The sequence below is a fragment of the Brassica oleracea genome, chromosome C5 (genome assembly GCF_000695525.1).
Source record: "Brassica oleracea var. oleracea cultivar TO1000 chromosome C5, BOL, whole genome shotgun sequence".
In the NCBI taxonomy this organism is placed as follows: domain Eukaryota; kingdom Viridiplantae; phylum Streptophyta; class Magnoliopsida; order Brassicales; family Brassicaceae; genus Brassica; species Brassica oleracea.
The window spans coordinates 5,653,882-5,672,520 of record NC_027752.1 but is presented as its reverse complement, the minus strand read 5'-3'; the positions used below and the strand labels follow the sequence as shown (position 1 = coordinate 5,672,520).

Below are 18,639 nucleotides of genomic sequence, written 5' to 3'. Positions count from 1 at the left end.
AGAATTTTGGTGTTTACCTTCGGTATGTAAGAGAAGACAAATGGATTCTACCGGTAGGAGAAGAGAAAGGGGTTCCACCGGTGATTACACTCGATGTTGATTTCACCGGAGAAAAGACTACGTAGAAGACACAATCGCCTTCTTGTTCGCCGTGAAAGAGAGAGGCGGAGAGATCGATTTAGGGTTAGGAGGAGTTGGGGAAATTTCGATAATGTTAGATCATTTTTTCATTTATTCCCGGTTTAAAGTTAAACCAACCGATTTTCATTATATATTTTTTCTAAATACAATTAATCATGTTTAATGGGATTAATCAAAGGTTACTTTTGGCATTATGGAAAACATTATACTATAGAGACAACTTTAGGTTGGATTTATACCATATGGACAACTATGTTGTTTTTTTGTTCTCTTTTACCAATTTTCCCTTTTATATTTTTATGTATAAATAAATCAAAACCAAAAAACTAAAATTTTAGCTTGGGAAATTTCCAGTATAAATAGAGGCATCAAGACTCCAAAGATGTACACGTTTAATATCATAAAAGAAACCAAAAGGTCCAAAAAAGCCTTTTTCAGAACTTTGCTTGTATTGTCCAAGCAACCTTTGTCCCTATAAGAAAACTGCAAAAACATTTCGTCCATCTTCAAGATATGTCTCTTCCTGAATCAAAATCTCAAACCCTTTTAGATGCTTGGGACTTTCAAGGCCGCCCTGCCGATCGCTCTAAAACCGGTGGATGGGCTAGCGCCGCGATGATTCTCTGTAAGTATAATAACACACATTTAGTACGTTATAAGCTTATTCGAAATGGTTTGGAGTTAATTTCAGTTTCTTCCTGGATGTATCTAACTTCTTGTTAATAATTATTTGAAGGTATTGAGGCGGTAGAGAGGCTGACAACTTTAGGTATCGGCGTTAATTTAGTGACTTATTTGACGGGAACTATGCATTTAGGCAATGCAACAGCGGCTAACACCGTTACCAACTTCCTCGGAACTTCATTCATGCTCTGTCTCCTCGGTGGCTTCATAGCTGACACCTTTCTTGGAAGGTTTGTATATATATAATTTATAAATAATTATCAAATTGATTTTTGTTCCTGTGCTCATGTAAAGTAAATTAATTTTGTTTCATATAGGTACTTAACGATTGTTATATTCGCCGCAATCCAAGCCACGGTAAGGACTTTAGAAGTCCCTTTCGTCTTACAAAAATTATAGCCAAGAAGATGAAGAAATTATAAATATTGACTACTCTAACAAATATATGAAAACAGTAAACGGCATAAGTCTTTATTTTGTTTTTTTTTCCAAAAATATATATATATATTTATGTTATTACTATGATTATTAGGGTGTTTCGATTTTAACCCTCTCAACTATTATACCGGGACTTCAACCACCAAGATGCAACCCAGGGACGTCGTCTCACTGCGTACAAGCAAGTGGAATACAACTGACGGTTCTGTACTTAGCCTTATACCTCACTGCCCTAGGTACAGGAGGTGTGAAGGCAAGTGTCTCCGGTTTTGGGTCAGACCAATTCGATGAGACTGAACCGAAAGAACAGTCACAAATGACATATTTCTTCAACCGCCTCTTCTTTTGTATAAATGTTGGCTCTCTTTTAGCCGTGACGGTCCTTGTCTACATACAAGATGATGTTGGACGCAAATGGGGATATGGCCTTTGCGCGTTTTCAATCGTACTTGCTCTAAGCATTTTCTTGGCCGGAACAAATCGCTACCGTTTCAAGAAGTTGATCGGTAGCCCAATGACTCAAGTTGCGGCGGTTGTTGTGGCGGCGTGGAGGAATAGACGGCTCGAGTTGCCGTCGGACCCGTCGTATCTATACGACTTGGACGATGTTATCGCAGCTGAAAATTCGATGAAGAGTAAACAAAAGCTGCCGCATACCAAACAATTCCGGTACGATTTCTATTGTCTAATTAGCTGCTTTATTTTCATTAATTTGAAACATTTTACTCAAAGAAACAAATCCCACCTATGATTACTTACGGTTATGATTCATTAAGGTTAAAATATTTTTAAGATTCAAATTTGACATTTTCTATATTTTATTGAAAGGGTTAATCTCAGATTATTGAGTGTGGTGGGTTAATTGAATGTGATAGTATAGACTTGAGAATGTGAAATTAAAAGTGGGGCTGTGTGGGTGAGAAATAACTCAAAAAGCTCATGTCCTTTAGTTGAAGGGAGACCACAACTATTTTCATTATATGCCTACTTGGCATTAGAATCCAATTAAAAAAGATTGAAATAGTTTCCTTGTCTCTTGTTACGAGGTAAATGAAAATTTATCATAAAAAAATTACTACTATTCGACCATACAACGAAACTGGTCCATGCCAGAGCATGGATTTTATACAGCTAACTACAATATTTTGGATTATTTCCTTATAATTGTGTATATGTGTGTACTTACGTTAGATAGCACGTCAAGTTCAATACATATTATATACTAATAGGTAAGAAAATAAGAAAAGAAAAGAAAAGTCTCCAAATGTTAATCAAAATAATAAGAAAAAGTATATAAACAAAGTAGCCAATGCTGTAAAAAAGTATATTTTCTTTTGAATCAAATTTAACATTTTATTCAAAAGAAATAATAATAATAATAATAATAAGAAAAAATAAGAAAAGTTCCTCATGAAGATTTGATAAAGATGAAGAAAAAAACTTAGGGATATATGCACATTGGGTGATATTCTCCATTGTTACTTTTCCTCTAAATGAAAAAAAAAATATAGAAAATTTCACATCATATGTTCGATTATTCGGTTATTGAAACGAGAATGACCGAACTATTGGCTGAATATCTAAAGTATTATAAATTTTGTTTTTGTTGGAAAGATCTCTTATCTCATAAAAGAGTTAAATTCTTTTCAAAAAAAAAAGAGTTAAATTAAAATTGTGGATCTCGTGAAAATATACAAGTTTTCTACAACCTATAAACAACATTTAAAAAATAACTTAAGCCCCAATTTGTGGTGAAAGTAAAAGTAAGTTATCATATTTTTTTTTTCATTTTTATTATTTTATGACGGAATCGCTTGCTTTAAATTTTAGACTTCGAAATGTTAGGTTTCGAATGGTGATGGACTGCACACCCCCGCATCACCGTTAATAATAACAAAAATTTCTATATGTACATATAGATATATTTATATATTTTTATTACTATTAAAATCGTAACCAATATAGATATCTCACTCTTGATTTTCCCCCTCAAGTACGGTATCTTTCTCTTTCTTTTTGTTTGCCAACCAAGTACAGTATCTTTTACGCATCAATCCCTATGCTCTGCCTAGATAGACACACAAGAATCCAAAGGAATCAAATTACTGTTAATCGCAGATAACTGTATAGTATCTTTTTTTTTTTTTTGATCAAAACTGTATAGTATCTTTATATCATATATCTGCACTGAATTTCTCCTTATTTTGGAAATAAATGAAAATAAACAAAGAAGAAATAAACCATAAGTTAGGGAGACGGTTGTTTAGTCTTGTAGTGGGAAACATCACGTTTCGTGTCGTACACCTCTACTACTTTACACCACCGGGCTAGACCCAAAGTTAAGACTTTCGAACCCTAACGTCACGTGCTTTGCGTGCTCTTTGCTTGATTCAGTTTGTATATTATTGGGCGATTATGTATGTGCTGATGTGCATATATCAGATTATGTATATTTCTTAATTTGCTTTGTGTGAAGGTCTACATCACGAAAATATGATATGTTAACAAAGAAGTCAAGAACACACAAAATAAATAAATAAAAATAACAATCAATGAAATTTCAATAGGGACATTTTTCGTATAGTATCTATTTCGCTATCAACAAGCCACTAACCAAGCTCTTTCTAAGAAACACGCGAAAGATCTTTTGTGACAATAGAGACCTGTCATTAATCCAAAATTATTTTTTCCCCATAGAAATCTAATATGAATCTAACTATTCCTTATATTATTTTTGATGCCACAGTTTGTTAGACAAGGCGGCGATAAAGGACCAAGAAGCGGCGATGACCCAAAACGTATTCAACAAATGGACACTTTCAACACTAACCGATGTTGAGGAAGTGAAACAAATCGTTCGGATGTTACCAATTTGGGCAACATGCATCCTATTTTGGACCGTCCATGCTCAATTGACAACATTATCAGTCGCACAATCCGAGACAATGGACCGTCACATTGGGAGCTTTGAGATCCCTGCAGCCTCAATGGCCGTCTTCTATGTTGGTGGCCTCCTTCTAACGACCGCCCTTTACGACCGTGTGGCCATTCGCCTATGCAAAAAGCTATTCAACTACCCTCAAGGTCTAAGACCGCTTCAACGCATTGGCTTGGGTCTCTAATTCGCAGCCATGGGTATGGCCGTAGCTGCTTTGGTAGAGATCAAACGTCTTAGAACCGCACATTCACACGGTCTAACAGTCAAAACGCTTCCTCTAGGGTTTTATCTACTCATTCCACAATACCTTATTGTTGGTATCGGCGAAGCGTTGATATACACAGGACAGTTGGATTTTTTCGTAAGAGCGTGTCCTAAAGGTATGAAAACGATGAGCACGGGGCTTTTGTTGAGCACATTGGCGTTAGGATTTTTCTTCAGCTCTATTCTCGTGACTATTGTTGAGAAATTCACGGATAAAGCTCACCCGTGGATCGCTGATGATCTCAACAAGGGCCGTCTATACAATTTCTATTAGCTGGTGGCCGTAATTGTTACTTTGAACTTCCTTATTTTCCTCGTTTTCTCCAAGTGGTACGTTTACAAGGACAAAAGACTAGCTGAGCTTGGGATTTAGTTGGAAGATGAGCCAGATATTCCCATGGGTCATGCATGATCATGATGATGAATAATGTATTATTGTCGACATGTATGAATTTGATTTCGAGTTTTCTGGTATATTTTATGATTTTTTTCTTTCAGTTACCTCTTGTTTCCGAGTCGACAAAATTATGGACCGACTGATAAGGGATAAAGATTCCCGTCAAGGTCGGTATAAAAGCATAAATTGAAACATTTCTTAGGTTTGTTTTACAACAAAATGAAAAATTTCTTTGATTTAACGCAATTGATGAGTACTGTTTGTGTTAGAATAAAAAAGATGTGTATTGTTTAAATTTCAAGTTGTCTGATACTTTCAACTTTATCTCTTTTTGGATATAAATGAATTCATGACCCCAGTTCTGAGAATCTATTGGATCGATTGGTCCCTCGGTGACTATTGGTCAAGTGAAAATATGAATTATTAGGGAGATAGTCCAAAATTATCTTTAAACCTATATGACAGAGATCAAATATACTTTACGATGGTCCTCTACATTAGACTAGTTACTTTTGTATTATTGTATTGTCACAAATTATATATACTAGATAAACATAATTAAACTAATTACAGAATATAATAGACTAATGGAAAGAATATTATAGAAATTGAGATTAAAAGTAATTTTATAAATGCTTATCCTGAATATTTTAGATAAGACCAATAACACTAAGATTATTATCTTTTCGTCAAATTATTGATGAAATTATTTGTGATTGGCTTGATGACCCTAAAATATAAACCCTTCATGCATTTATTCCAAAATTAAAGAAGATGAGCTAAATGTATGGAGCTTTGTTTTGCAATTTCCAGGTATGCTTACGATATAAAAATAGCAAGGAATGTTATGTGCAGCTCTTATCTTAGTTTGCAGATATAAATTGTAATTTAATTAAAATTATGATTTCTCAAATAGTCTCCCACCCCAATCATGCACCTTTAAATTCTGAGTTAAGACATATATATATATCACTTCTGGCATGAACATCAAATCAGTTATATCCATTCCTGCATATAGACATTAATCCAATCCATCAGTATATGGACAAATTTCCATAATAATCTAATCAAATTCATTGATTGATGAACTAGAATCCATACTCATCCAACGGTCTGCTTCAGATATTTCTTTCAATATTCTATTATTTTTAAGCCTTTTTACAAAAAAAAAATCAGTTCGATGTGAAAAAGAATTTGCAAGCGAGAGAAATACAAAGAGATATATGGTGTGTTCAATGTGGAGCTGATGAGGAATCAATAAATCATGTATTTTTTGAATGTCTTTCTGCGCGTCAAGTTTGGACATTGTCAAAGATACCGTCAAACTCAGATCTTTTCCCTGCTAGTTCTCTCTTCACAAATTTGGATCATTTTTTCTGAAGGGTTATCCCGGAGACGAAAGATCATCATTTTGCGTGGATATTATGGTACATTTGGAAAGGTCGGATTAACAAAGTTTTTAGTAATTTGGATATGGACCCACGAGATACACTTAATCTTGCGGAAACCGGATCAAAACTTTGGGCTGAGGCTCAGGTGAAGAATATTCAGCAGGCATCACAACAAGTTGAGGTTAGGCACGGTCCCAGGAGGGCAGGTCGCTGGTGCTTTATAGATGGTTCGTGGAAAGATAAAGAGCATTATTCAGGCCAGGGTTTGTATAGTATTCGTGAGGGATTCGATGGTTTGTTGGGTGCAAGGAATATTCGGGCAAGTCTTTCACCCCTCCATTCGGAGATGGAAGTGTTAATATGGGCGATGGAGTGTATGAGAAATTTACATCAATATCAGGTCACGTTTGTTACGGATTGTTCTCAATTGGTAAAGATGGTTTCAGAACCAGAAGAATGACCGGCGTTTGAAAGTTATCTGGAAGATATAAAGATGTTGAAGACATGTTTCCTCATCTCAGAGATCATTCATGTACCCCGGACGGAGAATCAAAAGGCAGATAGTCTAGCACGGAGTGCCAGAAAACAATCGTCTTTCGTCGTTCACATGGATGTAGAGCTACCAGTTTGGTTCACAGAGTCACTATGAGTCTGGTTGTTTGATGACAAAAAAAAAACAACAAAAAAAATCAGTTATTTTGGACTGAGCTGGATAAATGTATATCGTTGTGAGAGATAAATGATTTTATAAGCTAACTGCATAATTAATTCAGCTAATTTTCATTATTTATTTTTGGTTGCGTAATTATTTTTTTATAAAAAAGTATTATAAAAAACTTATTTTCTGTATGTCTAATTTAGAATAGGAGTTTTCTAGTATAATATCAACTAATTTTCATTTTATAATTTTTAGTTAAGAAAATATATATAATTTTTAATGAGATTATAATTTATAACTTCTTTTGTTATGTAAATAGTTTTTCAAGTTACTTAAGAAAATGTACTTTATTTGATGATCTGTATATCTAATGTAAATTATGATACTTTTATTTCTTCAGATCAATTTATTTGATGATCTCTTTCGACAACAGACAACATATTTTCTATTCTTTTCCATGCGTCATACACTATATATATAGCTGGAGCCAAATTCACAAAATACGTACCCAAAATATTTCAACTAGGCCACAGTATATGACTATGTTCCAATATATTGACAACCATCTTAAAGAAGAACATATACGAAAATATCTTAGAAAGATATATTAAAGTATTGCAACATAGTATGATTTACTGTAATGATTGTCGAAGAGCAATAATGTTGAAATGAGACTAATTTGGATATGGAACTTACATGTGCCAATAACAGACAGGTAATCATGAACCTTTGGTCTAAAGAACACTAGTTCAGTTTAACGTGACTTATAAAAGACATAGAGGAGAGTGGGATGGGGGGAAAGATGGAACTACCTATTTTCATTGTCATGAATTCAATTATTGTCGAGTAGATTCATCCAGATTCCTCTTTGGAATATATTCATGTTCATTACATTAATATATTTCCAGTTGTCACAAAAAACAAAATTTCGACATGATAAGTAATATAAATAAATAAATATATATATGATATTGTGGACGAACAAATTGAGGCGCTCACCACATAAAATGAGAAAGTATCTGGATTAATGTTTTTAAAAACAAAATTCATGTTAGCCGTTTCCTGAAAAAAAAAAAAAAAAAAAAACAAAATTCATGTAAATACATTGTATATACTTTTTTAACATTAGTATAAACCATAGTGTATAATTAACATAAAAACTAACTAGCTTTGGTTAAGAATACAACAAATCAGTGAAATAAATATCACATAAAATAAATGAAAACCTAAGAAAACTCTAGACCTAGTGTGGCAGAATCAGCACGGTCGGTCAGAACTCAGAACACTTCACCAAATTGAAAATTTCAAACCGAGACTACACGCCGATTCTGAAGTTGATGGCAATAAGAGTCTCAACGACAATTTGGAGATGTAGTGATGATAAATTAGAGGCCTCTTTTAAGTAAATGGGCCACGGCCCATAAATCATCAGTTTTAATGTTGGGTTTACGAACCATGTCCAAGATTCCAACATAGACACATTTCATTGTTTGAAAAAAAAAAAATAACACATTTTAGTTTCTCCCTAACAAATAACTTAAAGTAACATTTTGAGAGAGAGAGGATGAGAAAGAGAATGTCATCACTAATCAGCTCACTAGCTTTCTCCTCTTATCAATAATCTATACTATTAAAGCAAAATACCTAATAGGATTTTGCCCTTAATTTTTAGAGTTATTTACAAGAGAGTGCCATTACCTAATTTGGAATTTTTTTAATTAATTCACTTGCTATATTTATAACCTATCATTTCTAAAAGTTATTGACCCGTAATTAATTCGCTTGTCATATTTATAACTAATAATATTCGTAACCAAAATATGTATAACCAATCCCGCACTATATTTATAACTGACCATATTTATTATAGAAGATCTTTATTTAAAAAGAAATAAATCCCGCGGGTCAAAATCTATTCAATGTCATAAAGTTAAATATAGAAAAAAGAATTGAACAACATAAGACGGTTAAAAAGATTACACAATGAAGCAAATCTGAAACCCATGAAGATATCATCATAAGCTCATTCAAGTTTTCGCCTTCTCTTACCAACGTACCTCTGTGACACTGAACGTTTGTTTTTCTGGTTCGCTCCGAGTTTAATGACATCTTTCGTTTTCCCCTGCATTTTCTTGTACTCTCTTGATCTCAAAACCGCTTCCAAGATGTTAATGTCTTCGCGTATCTCGTGCCTAGAGAGCGACGTTAAGTTGGGGAGTATCTCCTTCTGAAAATGCTTCATCCTCCTCCCTCTTCTCAGCTTCAGTCCCATCTCTTTGTTTCCATCTCTTGTGATGTTGTTGAGCTCATCCATAGCCATTGATGACACGCACAAGTCTTCTTCCGTGTTGGTTTCGCTTATCCCTAACGTGTGTAGCTCATACGAATCGCAGGAACAGCATTCCAAGCTGCTGGTTCTCGACACAGGCTTTGATCCCAAGTCTTGGTTTTGATATGAAACCGTTGATATGTGGACTAATGATTCAGCTGCCATTTGAATAACTTCAGACAACTCTTCCTCCTCGTTATCTGGTAAGACAGGAAACTCAAGCCTGGTACGGCAAGAAGGATCCAACGCTCGAGGAGAGGAGCCTCTTCTCAAATTGTCTTCAGTGGTGCAGCAAGATGTATCTGAAGCTGGAGATGCAGTACCGTCTTTTCCACGGACGTTTTGGGATTTAGGAGAGCAAAGCGGCGTAGTTTCATCATCTATACCACTCTTCTCGCAGCTAGTTTCCGTCTCTTCGATGTAAGGACAGTTCAGATCTTGTAAGAAACAGCAACGAGGCTCGGAAACCAACTCATCAGCATCAGGGAAACTATTAAGATCCAGTAAACCAGACTCCATATCACTTGCTTTATCACTACCATTCTCTAAGAGAGATTGATGAGCCAAGAATGATGGTTTTGTTTCAGGACTTTTCACAGTGGCATAGCTAATGGAATCCGCATCCTCTTCTGTGGGAAGTTGTTCAAGATCAATAACAATTCTTGGGTTTCTTTTGCCACTCCAGCTTGTGGCTAACGCTTCTTTCTCCTCATTACAAGCGTAGTGATCTGCAGGAAGGCGAAGATCGATGTCTTGTATCCTCATACATCCATTGCTGAGATTGGAGCTCTCTCTTTTCACTGGATACACCTGAGAATGAGAATCTCATCAAATATTATTTGTTTTTAACAACAAAACATCGAGAAGGTGGATAAGACTAGAATCTGAGTAAAGCTAACCTGTCTCCCAAAGAGAGTGACCGTACTACTGGTTGGGTTCTGGTTAAAAGTCTCTTTATATGATACAACATGTCTCTGTGACAACACTTGTTCTTTGGACAAACCGAAGAAATACATGGCTCTTTGATTATGTGCCCCCGTCCCTATCAAATGCCAACACACAGAGAACAACATTGACATTCCAACACATAACATAACAAAGAGCATACAACAGAACATCCATGGAAGCCTAAACAAGATTAAAACCAATGAAGGTATAACAAGAACATCAATGTAGTACATAACTCGACCAATTAATCAAATGGAAACACATACAAAATGTCCTGTTATCTTTAACAATATGATAATTCTGATTCTGTTTTCCTATGTAGAATTTTGACAAGGTTTTAAATCTATAAAAACCTCTGCTAAACCCTCATAATATTAAGTCCATTGATGGAGGATACTAAACCTATATCGATCACATACACACAAAGAGCTTCCGTAAATGGCTTTAGAAGAGTATATATATAGTTTCAGTATCAATCTAAAACATGCAAACAAGTAAATGCTATAATGGAAGATTCCATAAACGCTTTAAAAGATAAACAATATGTAGCAGAGGGTTCGTTATTCACATTAAACAAAAGTATACATATTTTCCTAAACCAGAATTCAACAGTTATAAGCTATAAGGGGAAAAGGAAAAGCATCAAACTTTATCATGACGAACAAAAACAAAACATAGTATTATTACTACTTGGACTTTTAGATTAAGAAAAGTAGTATATAATATTAAAATAAAAGAGTTACCCGTAAAATAAAAAAAAGCTTGAAGCTTGGAAATGGTCAGAGAGACGAACAGATCTGGGGTGACAGGGGAATGAAAAGAGACCAGAAAAAATATCTCTCAAGAAGAAATGAGATCCATGAGTCTGGTTATTGTCTCCATCAATATAAGATTAGATAGATTATACATACACACATATAACGTGTATCTGTAACTATCACATAAAATTTACAAAAATAAATAATCGGATCATGAGGAGCAACAGAGAGAGAGAGAGGTATAAAAGAGGAGACTCTCTCAATATCTCAGAGAGAGAGAGAGAGAAAAGGTATTAAAAGTGGTTAGTGTGCAAACAATCAGAGGAGCTATCTTTTTTCTATGATTTATATTATTTAACTTTTTTTTGGTTTGGTTATTATTGACAAAGATTTAAAAGCAGAATCCATTAACAAGAATATTTCATCCTTAATTTATTAACATTATTTAACAATTTAATTAAATTTTTAAAAGAGAAACCACTAAATGGCACTAAAGTTTTCTTAAACTTTAAAAAGATTTCATTTTTTTCCTCTGATCTTTTTTTTATTTATTCTTTATTTTATAATGAAGGATTATGTGAGATGCTCCGTTAATAATGATTTTAAGTGTGTCTAGGATTCCTCGCTTTTTCTTCTAATTATGATATAGAATGGGATTTGTTTAGTCATTTAGTGACAACTGACGATAATAGTAGTCCTCTTTTAAAAAGTAGATAGAGAAAGAGAGAGTGAGAGAATATTAATATTAAAATTAAGTAATAAAATAGTTTTTTTTTTGCAGCTGTCGTGTAGGGATAGAGAGAGAGATTTTTAGGTCAGAAATGCGTGGGGTTGAGGAAAGAAGAGGGACCAAACATATAGTTTTTGTGTCAGCAGAGGAGGAGGCTCTGTTTCCCAGCTTCTGCCAGCTTTTAATAGTTACATCTCTTTTATTGCTTATCCCCCACAATTTATTGACATACTATTTGCTAAGTTATTGTATTTTGTACGATCTTTTATTTTTTTAATATTTAAAAAACTTGAATACTGTTTGTTTAAGGATTTTGGATGTGTCCTTTCTCCGTTCTATCGTCTTAAGCGTTCGGCGTACGGGATAGAATGAAGAAAACTATTGTGAAAAAGAAAAGAAAGAAATGAGACGTTACCGTCTCGGTTCCTGGAAGAGGTTACCGCCTTGTATGCAAAACGTGCTTCCCAAGAGATGCACCCCATCAGCTTGGTGCGTGTCAGGTTGGCTAGATCAGTTGTATAGACGAGATATATAATTGGTGCACCCCATGTTTAACAGTGGAGACTGGAGAGGTGAGGAAGTACAAGGCAACTCCGTAAGACAGGCTACACAATCAGACAGTGATAAGTGGGGGCGATGATCATCTCATTATGTGTGTTCTTCCTTCTCAGTTACTGAAATCTGGAAGATGATGAATGGTTCCTCCTTTAACAAAATGATTGACATGTATGTGTGTTTTTTTTTCTTTCACGTTAACTCTTAACCATATTCATTTGTCTTTTTATGTTTTAATATTGGAACAGAACAAGGTTTTAATACAAATGAGTCAAAGCCCTAAGCATGTTGTCCATTTTCCTTTTTGAGGTCATCTCCTCAACTCACTTTCCACCAGTCACGTCACTCTGTTGCCTGCTTCATTTCCTCTATCGCTTTCATGCTCGCTCCTAACTTATTATCCGCTTCGCTTTTTCTTGCGTTGATCTCTTCAAGCTCTGTTGCTATATCTGCCAACTTCTTTGCAATTGCACTCTCTGTTTCCCCTGCTCCTCGTTTCAAATATTCAAACTCTTGTACTGTGACCTTTATCTTCGAGTCAGATGATTCATCATGTTTCTTGCTCTCTTGCTTCTGAGATATCATCTTCATCTCCTCGCGGACTTTCTCTTCAACGGCTTTAGCCTCTTCTACTTCTTTTATAACAAGCTCGAATCTCTTTTCAGCTTCTTCTGCAGCTATCATTCTACTTCTAGTTTCATTTGGTCTTGCCTCTACACTAGTAGTTTCTTCTCTGCCTCTTCAGCAGCTGTCTTGTAACATTCTCGTAAATCATTTTTTTTCTTCACAATATTAGCGTACTCTTGCAGATTCTGAGTGGCTGCAAGCTTGAGCTGATGAATCGCATCTTTCATATCCTCAAATCTCTTTGGAAAGCTCGTTAACCTTAGCAGAGTTTACTTGTAATGCACGTTTGGCTTCTGCAGCCTGGTCTAGAGCCGTGGCTTTGAAGTCCGTAGCGGAAACAAAGCTCTGTCTAATTCTGTTGAACTTGTTCTCTGGCAACATCAAATTGCTACCCATGGGACTCAACTTATCATGCTCAAACTGGTCTTCTCGCTGTTGGACGATTTCTGTATTGAAGCCCATAGAAAAGGCCCATCTTATGAACCAATAGAACCATCTAACTAGTGTTTCTAAGCTTATACAAGTGTGGTTGAGAGTCTGATGAATGTAACCTTGGCTGTCTCATAAGCAGCCTCCTTTCTCTTTCATGAAAACAAATCTTAAATCTTCATTCTTCTTGGTGACAACTTACAAATCTTATACGTTCTTTATTTCTCTGCATAATAAAGCTCATTTGAGCTATCATCAATAAGTCTTTAAGGCACAAATCTATCTTTTTATAAAATGCTTTCATTCTTTGGTGCCAATAGCGGTTTGCTTATACTTGTTGTCTGCACGCACGTCTCTTCCTGTCTCAATGTTCTTATTTATTGTGCTTCTGACTTATAAGAGCCAATGGTTGACTTTTTATATAAACCAAAATTACCTTCTACTCATGTCAACAGTAGATATTTTAACATAACTAGCCCTTTCAAACCCGCAATTTCAAGTCCGTTCTAATAACCATAGGCCCAATAAACACTAATCTTTTTTTTTTGGGTCAACTTTTTTGTTTTATAAACGAAACCCAAGAGGATCGAGTTATAAACAGTACAAGGTTCTGATAGATACATTAAGCCCAAGTTGAGCCCAAATTTAAAGATAAACATTAATCACATGTGTAACACGTATATAACACGTGTTCTCTTCCTAGGCTCCACTGTCTAAAAGGGAGAAACGCCGCCGAAACTCTCGCCGGCTGATCACCTTCACCTTCTCCGACTCCCTTGAAACTACTTGTTCGCTTCAATCTCCTTCAATCGCCACCAGTTCATCAAGGACATCTTCTCCAACCATTAGAGTTAACCTTCAACGAAGACCTTCGAAAAAACCCGAGACAGAACATTGTTGAAACGCTAGCCTGAACAGCAGCTCCGACTCTTCTATTTCTGCTTCGAATCTCCCTAGTATCTTCTGACCCTCTTGTCTTGATCTTCATGGATACTTCTTTGCATATGAGAAGATTGATTCCGAATAATCCGAATCAAGAATTGAACTTTTCTAGTGAAAGGATTGTCTATCCTTTGGAACAGATGGATTGAAGATGAAATCAGAAGGAGAAGAGCTAAAACACAACAAAAAGTCGCCAACACGAAATTGAAAATCGCTAACGCGAGATTGAAAATCGCCTAAGCAAAGAACATAATAGATTAAAAGATCGAAAAGCTATTTTACAACAAAAAAAATCTCTCCTCTAAAAAATTCCCTCTTGTGAAAGATAGAAGTGTGAGAACAAAAGAGAATTTTCTCTTTCTAAAGAGAGGAGAGAGAAAATCCCTCACTAATCTAAAACTACTTTGCCGTATCTCGTTGTATAACTTGTATTGCTGGCATTCCAATTCTAAAACTAAAACTTTCTTCAAATTGTAGTAGATTTAGTTACGGAGGTTAAGAAAATATAATAGTGCGAGGATGTCTTACAAAAGCACTTGTACCTCCAAAGTCCAGTCTCTTGCATAAAATTTGGCCCCCTCCAATCTTTCATACAAAAGAAAGATCATGGGAATCAAACAACAAACTTCACTTTATCGAATATACAAATAAATGCTTGAAGAAAAATATTTGTTGATGATTTGATAAATACTTGGCTGCCAAATGAAAACTAATAACCTAATTAAATTAAAATTTTCTGCTTATGGTATGTGTATTACCAACACCCTTTGTCGTCAGAAGAATTGCTGTTTTTAGTAGTGGCTATTGGCTAGATGAGTCCAGAATGTTACGAAAATATTTTTGCTTAGGGATTGGTTCGGAAATTATGAATATTGTGACAATTTTAGTGTCTAAGTACAATAATTCATTTTAGTTACAACAATCCATTTTAGCAAAACAAAAAGTACAATAATTCAATTATTGTTATGAAATAACTTATAATTTATAGTATCGTGAAATTTAAATAAGAGTAGAATTTAATACCCGTAGGAAGCAAATAACACTAGTATAAGCGAGAGAGCTTATTATAAGGAAGAAGAAGAAGATGTAATGGTTCTTTGATTATAAACTCTTGTTCTTGTTTATGGTGTACAAAAGAGTGAGATGAGTGATGGTATTTATAGTGAACAACAATACATAAAATAACAAAGATAGTGCTTAATTTGGTAAATGAGTGGGTGATCATAGTGTTTGATGAGTAGATGATCATAGTGCTTGAGTTGGTAAAGGAGTGGATGATCATAGTGCTTGAGTTTGGTAAAGAAGTGGATGATCATTTCAATGCTTAATTTATAACAAAAGGTTCATATAAATGACATGTGCATGCCTTTATGCTTTCTCTTATTTTAGGAATAACTTAAAAGATCACTAACCACTATTCTGAATCATGTACCTCTTCTTTGTGTCATTCACAACCACTGCTATAGTATCGGAACAATAGGTTGTCCCACGGTTGTTATATAATTGGAGAATAAAGAAGATGACCATGGGATCAATCCCACAATAGCAGTTAAGTAGACATGCCAAATAATAGCTGTGAAAACCAGAGTCAAGACATATGAAACCTCACATAGTCAGGGCCGGCCCTGAGATTTAGGGGGCTGCAAGCGGTTTTTAAAAAATTTCAGCTAAAAATTTTTTTTGGTAAATTTGGGGGTCTAAAAATAAATTTTTGAGGCTTTTTTTTCCATGTAATTTTTTTCAAAATTTTTGGGGTCATAAGGCCAATGTTTCGTTAAATTTTTTTTTAAAATTAGTAGCAACAAATTTTTGTAGCTTTTCATCTACGATCAAATTTTTTTCAAAATTAGTAGCAACAAGTTTTTGTAGCTTTTCATTTTCACTGTTTAAAGTTTTCCACTCCCTGCTTGCAAAAATAAAAAAACAACCACAACCTCACATGTTGCAACCAGAGACTGATAGAAAAACCATGTATATGAAAACGCATAATGTATTCTTCTTTAGAACTTTGCGGAGTATGAGCTGCATGAGAGATAGAAACAGTCCATTGCCAGCAGAAGCCGCTGCGGTACATAGGAAGTCTATTGCATATTTCCCTTTAGAGACTTCTTTGCCTTGTGATTCATTGTTGATCACAAGAAGAGTAGATGAAATGATGATGAGAAACAGATAATTCACTATGAAAGGAGTCAACTTCTGCAAGTTGAGAATATATGAGAAGAAAGCGTTCAAAACCAAATGCAAGTTGAGAATATATATATATTTATTTATTTTTCTTTTTTTTCTTTTTGAATGAATGTTCAATTTAGTGAATCCAAAAAACCGTTTTTACATCATAGTACATCTTTATTTTAGTTTTTCAAAAAATAAAAAATTAATGAAACACTAGATTTTGACACGCCCTTTAAAAACGCGGATATTTTTTTCTTTTATAAGTGTCATATAAATGTGTCATATATTTGTACGTTCATGTTTTATATATATTTTTGAACTTTCTTTCAAATCGCGAGATTTGTCACCTTTTAAAATTTTATTTAAAAGAGACAAAGATTTATTAACTATAGGATTATGTATTTAAAATTTGATAACCTAATACTTTTGTATTTGTGTTGATTTTTTATGTACTAAAAATATTTATAGATGTTGAGACATGGTTTAAAATTTTTTATATTTGTATTTATAAAATTAATTTTGAAGAGCTTTATTTTTTTAAGTTTATTTTATTTTTCCAACAAAAGTATTATATTAACATTTTTAATTTGTTTTAAACCATTATATTTACAAATATAATAACAATGATATTTCTCATTGCATATTATACTATTTGATAAAAATAAAGACAATGAAGAATAAATATCAAATATTTCTATGTTACTGTTTTTATAATATACGGACTTTACAATATACACTTTAAAATATGGTTTTCATATTTAAATATTATTGTATTGATTAACAAAACAAATTCAAAAGATTTTTAGGAATATTTACTATATAGTTTAGAAAGTTTCGAATATAATGATGTAATCAAATCATACAAATTTTCTAAGAAAATGATACATATTAAGGATAGAATGAGGTGACACAAAATCAAAACTATTTTGTTGAAAAAATTACATATATTAACATGGTTAAGAGTAATAAACAATAATGAAAATATTTAAATTTTTTACATTATGGGAATGGAAGAAAGATTGATCCAAAGTTGACTTCTTCTTTTGAAAGTTCAGATGAGTGACTCCTTCCTGCTGCCATCTAACAAATCAAAGCCAAGATTGAGTGAAACCAGAAAAATCCTAGAGGATTCGATGTTATTTGTGTGTTTAGTATTTTTTTTCTTTCACTTTTTCCGGCTTTGATTATATTTTTGTGACCACTAATCTTTGTGAATGATTGAAAGAAATGAGAAATATAAATCTAATGTTATTTGTGACATGTTAAAAAACAAAACTAAAAGAAATAAGAAATACAAATTAAAAGAAAAGACGAAAAATAGCAACACTGGTTCTGGTTTATTTGGTGTTTACATCATCTATACTATTAAACGAAAAAAACAGAGGTCAATAAAACTTACAGATAAATCCAGTATTTGAAGAGTTGATGTTAAATAGTTTTGTAATATTTGATCGACTATTTGTTTTGCAGCTATTCCAATGAAATAAACTTGTGTTATTAAATCAATCACGATTAGATATAACTTAGAAAATAAATATGAAAATTGAAGGTAATAAATATACCTGAAATTTATAGATGAGATAACTATTTAGTTCACATGAAACAACTAAAGAAAATGAAGAATTATCAAATCATATGTGGCTTCAAATGAGCAATCATTATGATAATTCATCTGCACATAAACTAAAGGGTTTTTTCAAACATGACCTAAAATTTTAAGTCAAACACAAAAGTAACTCATGCTTTTTTGAAACTTTATTTTTCTCTGTTCACCCTAGAAGTTTGAGTTATTCATGAAAATGCCATTATATTTTTTTTTAATTTTTTGCAAATGATTCTTTTACTTTATCATCCTCATCTTCGCCAAATATTTACAATATTGACATTGCCATCAATACACTAACCACCATGAATAACCAATTTGAAGCTCTTAATGCACCAAAGTTTTGAATTTTACTCTTCATATCTCATTACTTATGCACAAAATCCACATATATTTCACTCTCTCTTCAAATTCATCCAAAAAAACTAATATTTTGGTTTCAAGCTTTGTAAGGTTCATAGAGACATTGAAGCTCATGATTCGTGGTCATTAACGACTTGGTAGATTTTGTAGTGAAGTTATGGATACTTGGAGAAACAAAACAAGTAATCTCACAGGCTTAAGGTATGAAATCATTTTTTTTCTCAGATCTGTTCGCGAAAACTTTCAGAAGTCTTCGGGAAGACTTTCTGAAG

At 33.7% G+C, this 18,639-nt stretch overlaps 2 protein-coding genes and 1 pseudogene across 3 annotated transcripts; 1 reads left to right on the top strand and 2 right to left on the bottom strand.

Annotated features, from left to right (window-relative positions):
- The first annotated feature begins 525 nt into the window (after positions 1–525).
- On the top strand, positions 526–5,088 carry LOC106292897 (annotated as a pseudogene).
- Positions 5,089–8,828: 3,740 nt separating this feature from the next.
- LOC106343284 lies at positions 8,829–11,216 on the bottom strand. Of its 2 annotated transcripts, XM_013782453.1 has the most exons (3): positions 10,932–11,216; positions 10,140–10,282; positions 8,829–10,050 (listed from the first exon to the last, which is right to left on the bottom strand). In XM_013782453.1, the coding sequence occupies exons 2-3, from the start codon at positions 10,254–10,256 to the stop codon at positions 8,935–8,937; spliced, it is 1,233 nt and encodes a 410-aa protein (XP_013637907.1). In that variant the 5' UTR covers positions 10,257–10,282; positions 10,932–11,216; the 3' UTR covers positions 8,829–8,934. The 2 variants fall into 2 exon arrangements, with proteins under 2 accessions (XP_013637907.1, XP_013637906.1); XM_013782452.1 differs by lacking the exon at positions 10,932–11,216 and having other exon boundaries at positions 10,140–10,919.
- A 4,473-nt stretch (positions 11,217–15,689) lies between these two features.
- On the bottom strand, positions 15,690–16,482 carry LOC106344343 (probable purine permease 8; the record flags this gene model as incomplete). Its single annotated transcript, XM_013783742.1, has 2 exons — positions 15,690–15,802; positions 16,179–16,482. Coding segments are annotated over 2 exons (417 nt in total), but the record flags the coding sequence as incomplete, so codon positions are not given.
- Between the last annotated feature and the right edge of the window lie 2,157 nt (positions 16,483–18,639).

Excerpts from the sequence above, each read along its gene's own strand:
- LOC106343284 (XM_013782452.1), bottom strand. The coding sequence starts at position 10,421 with ATGTACTACATTGATGTTCTTGTTATACCTTCATTGGTTTTAATCTTG. Across the intron at positions 10,051-10,139 it reads TCACTCTCTTTGGGAGACAG|GTGTATCCAGTGAAAAGAGA; the intron begins GTTAGCTTTACT and ends TCTCATTCTCAG.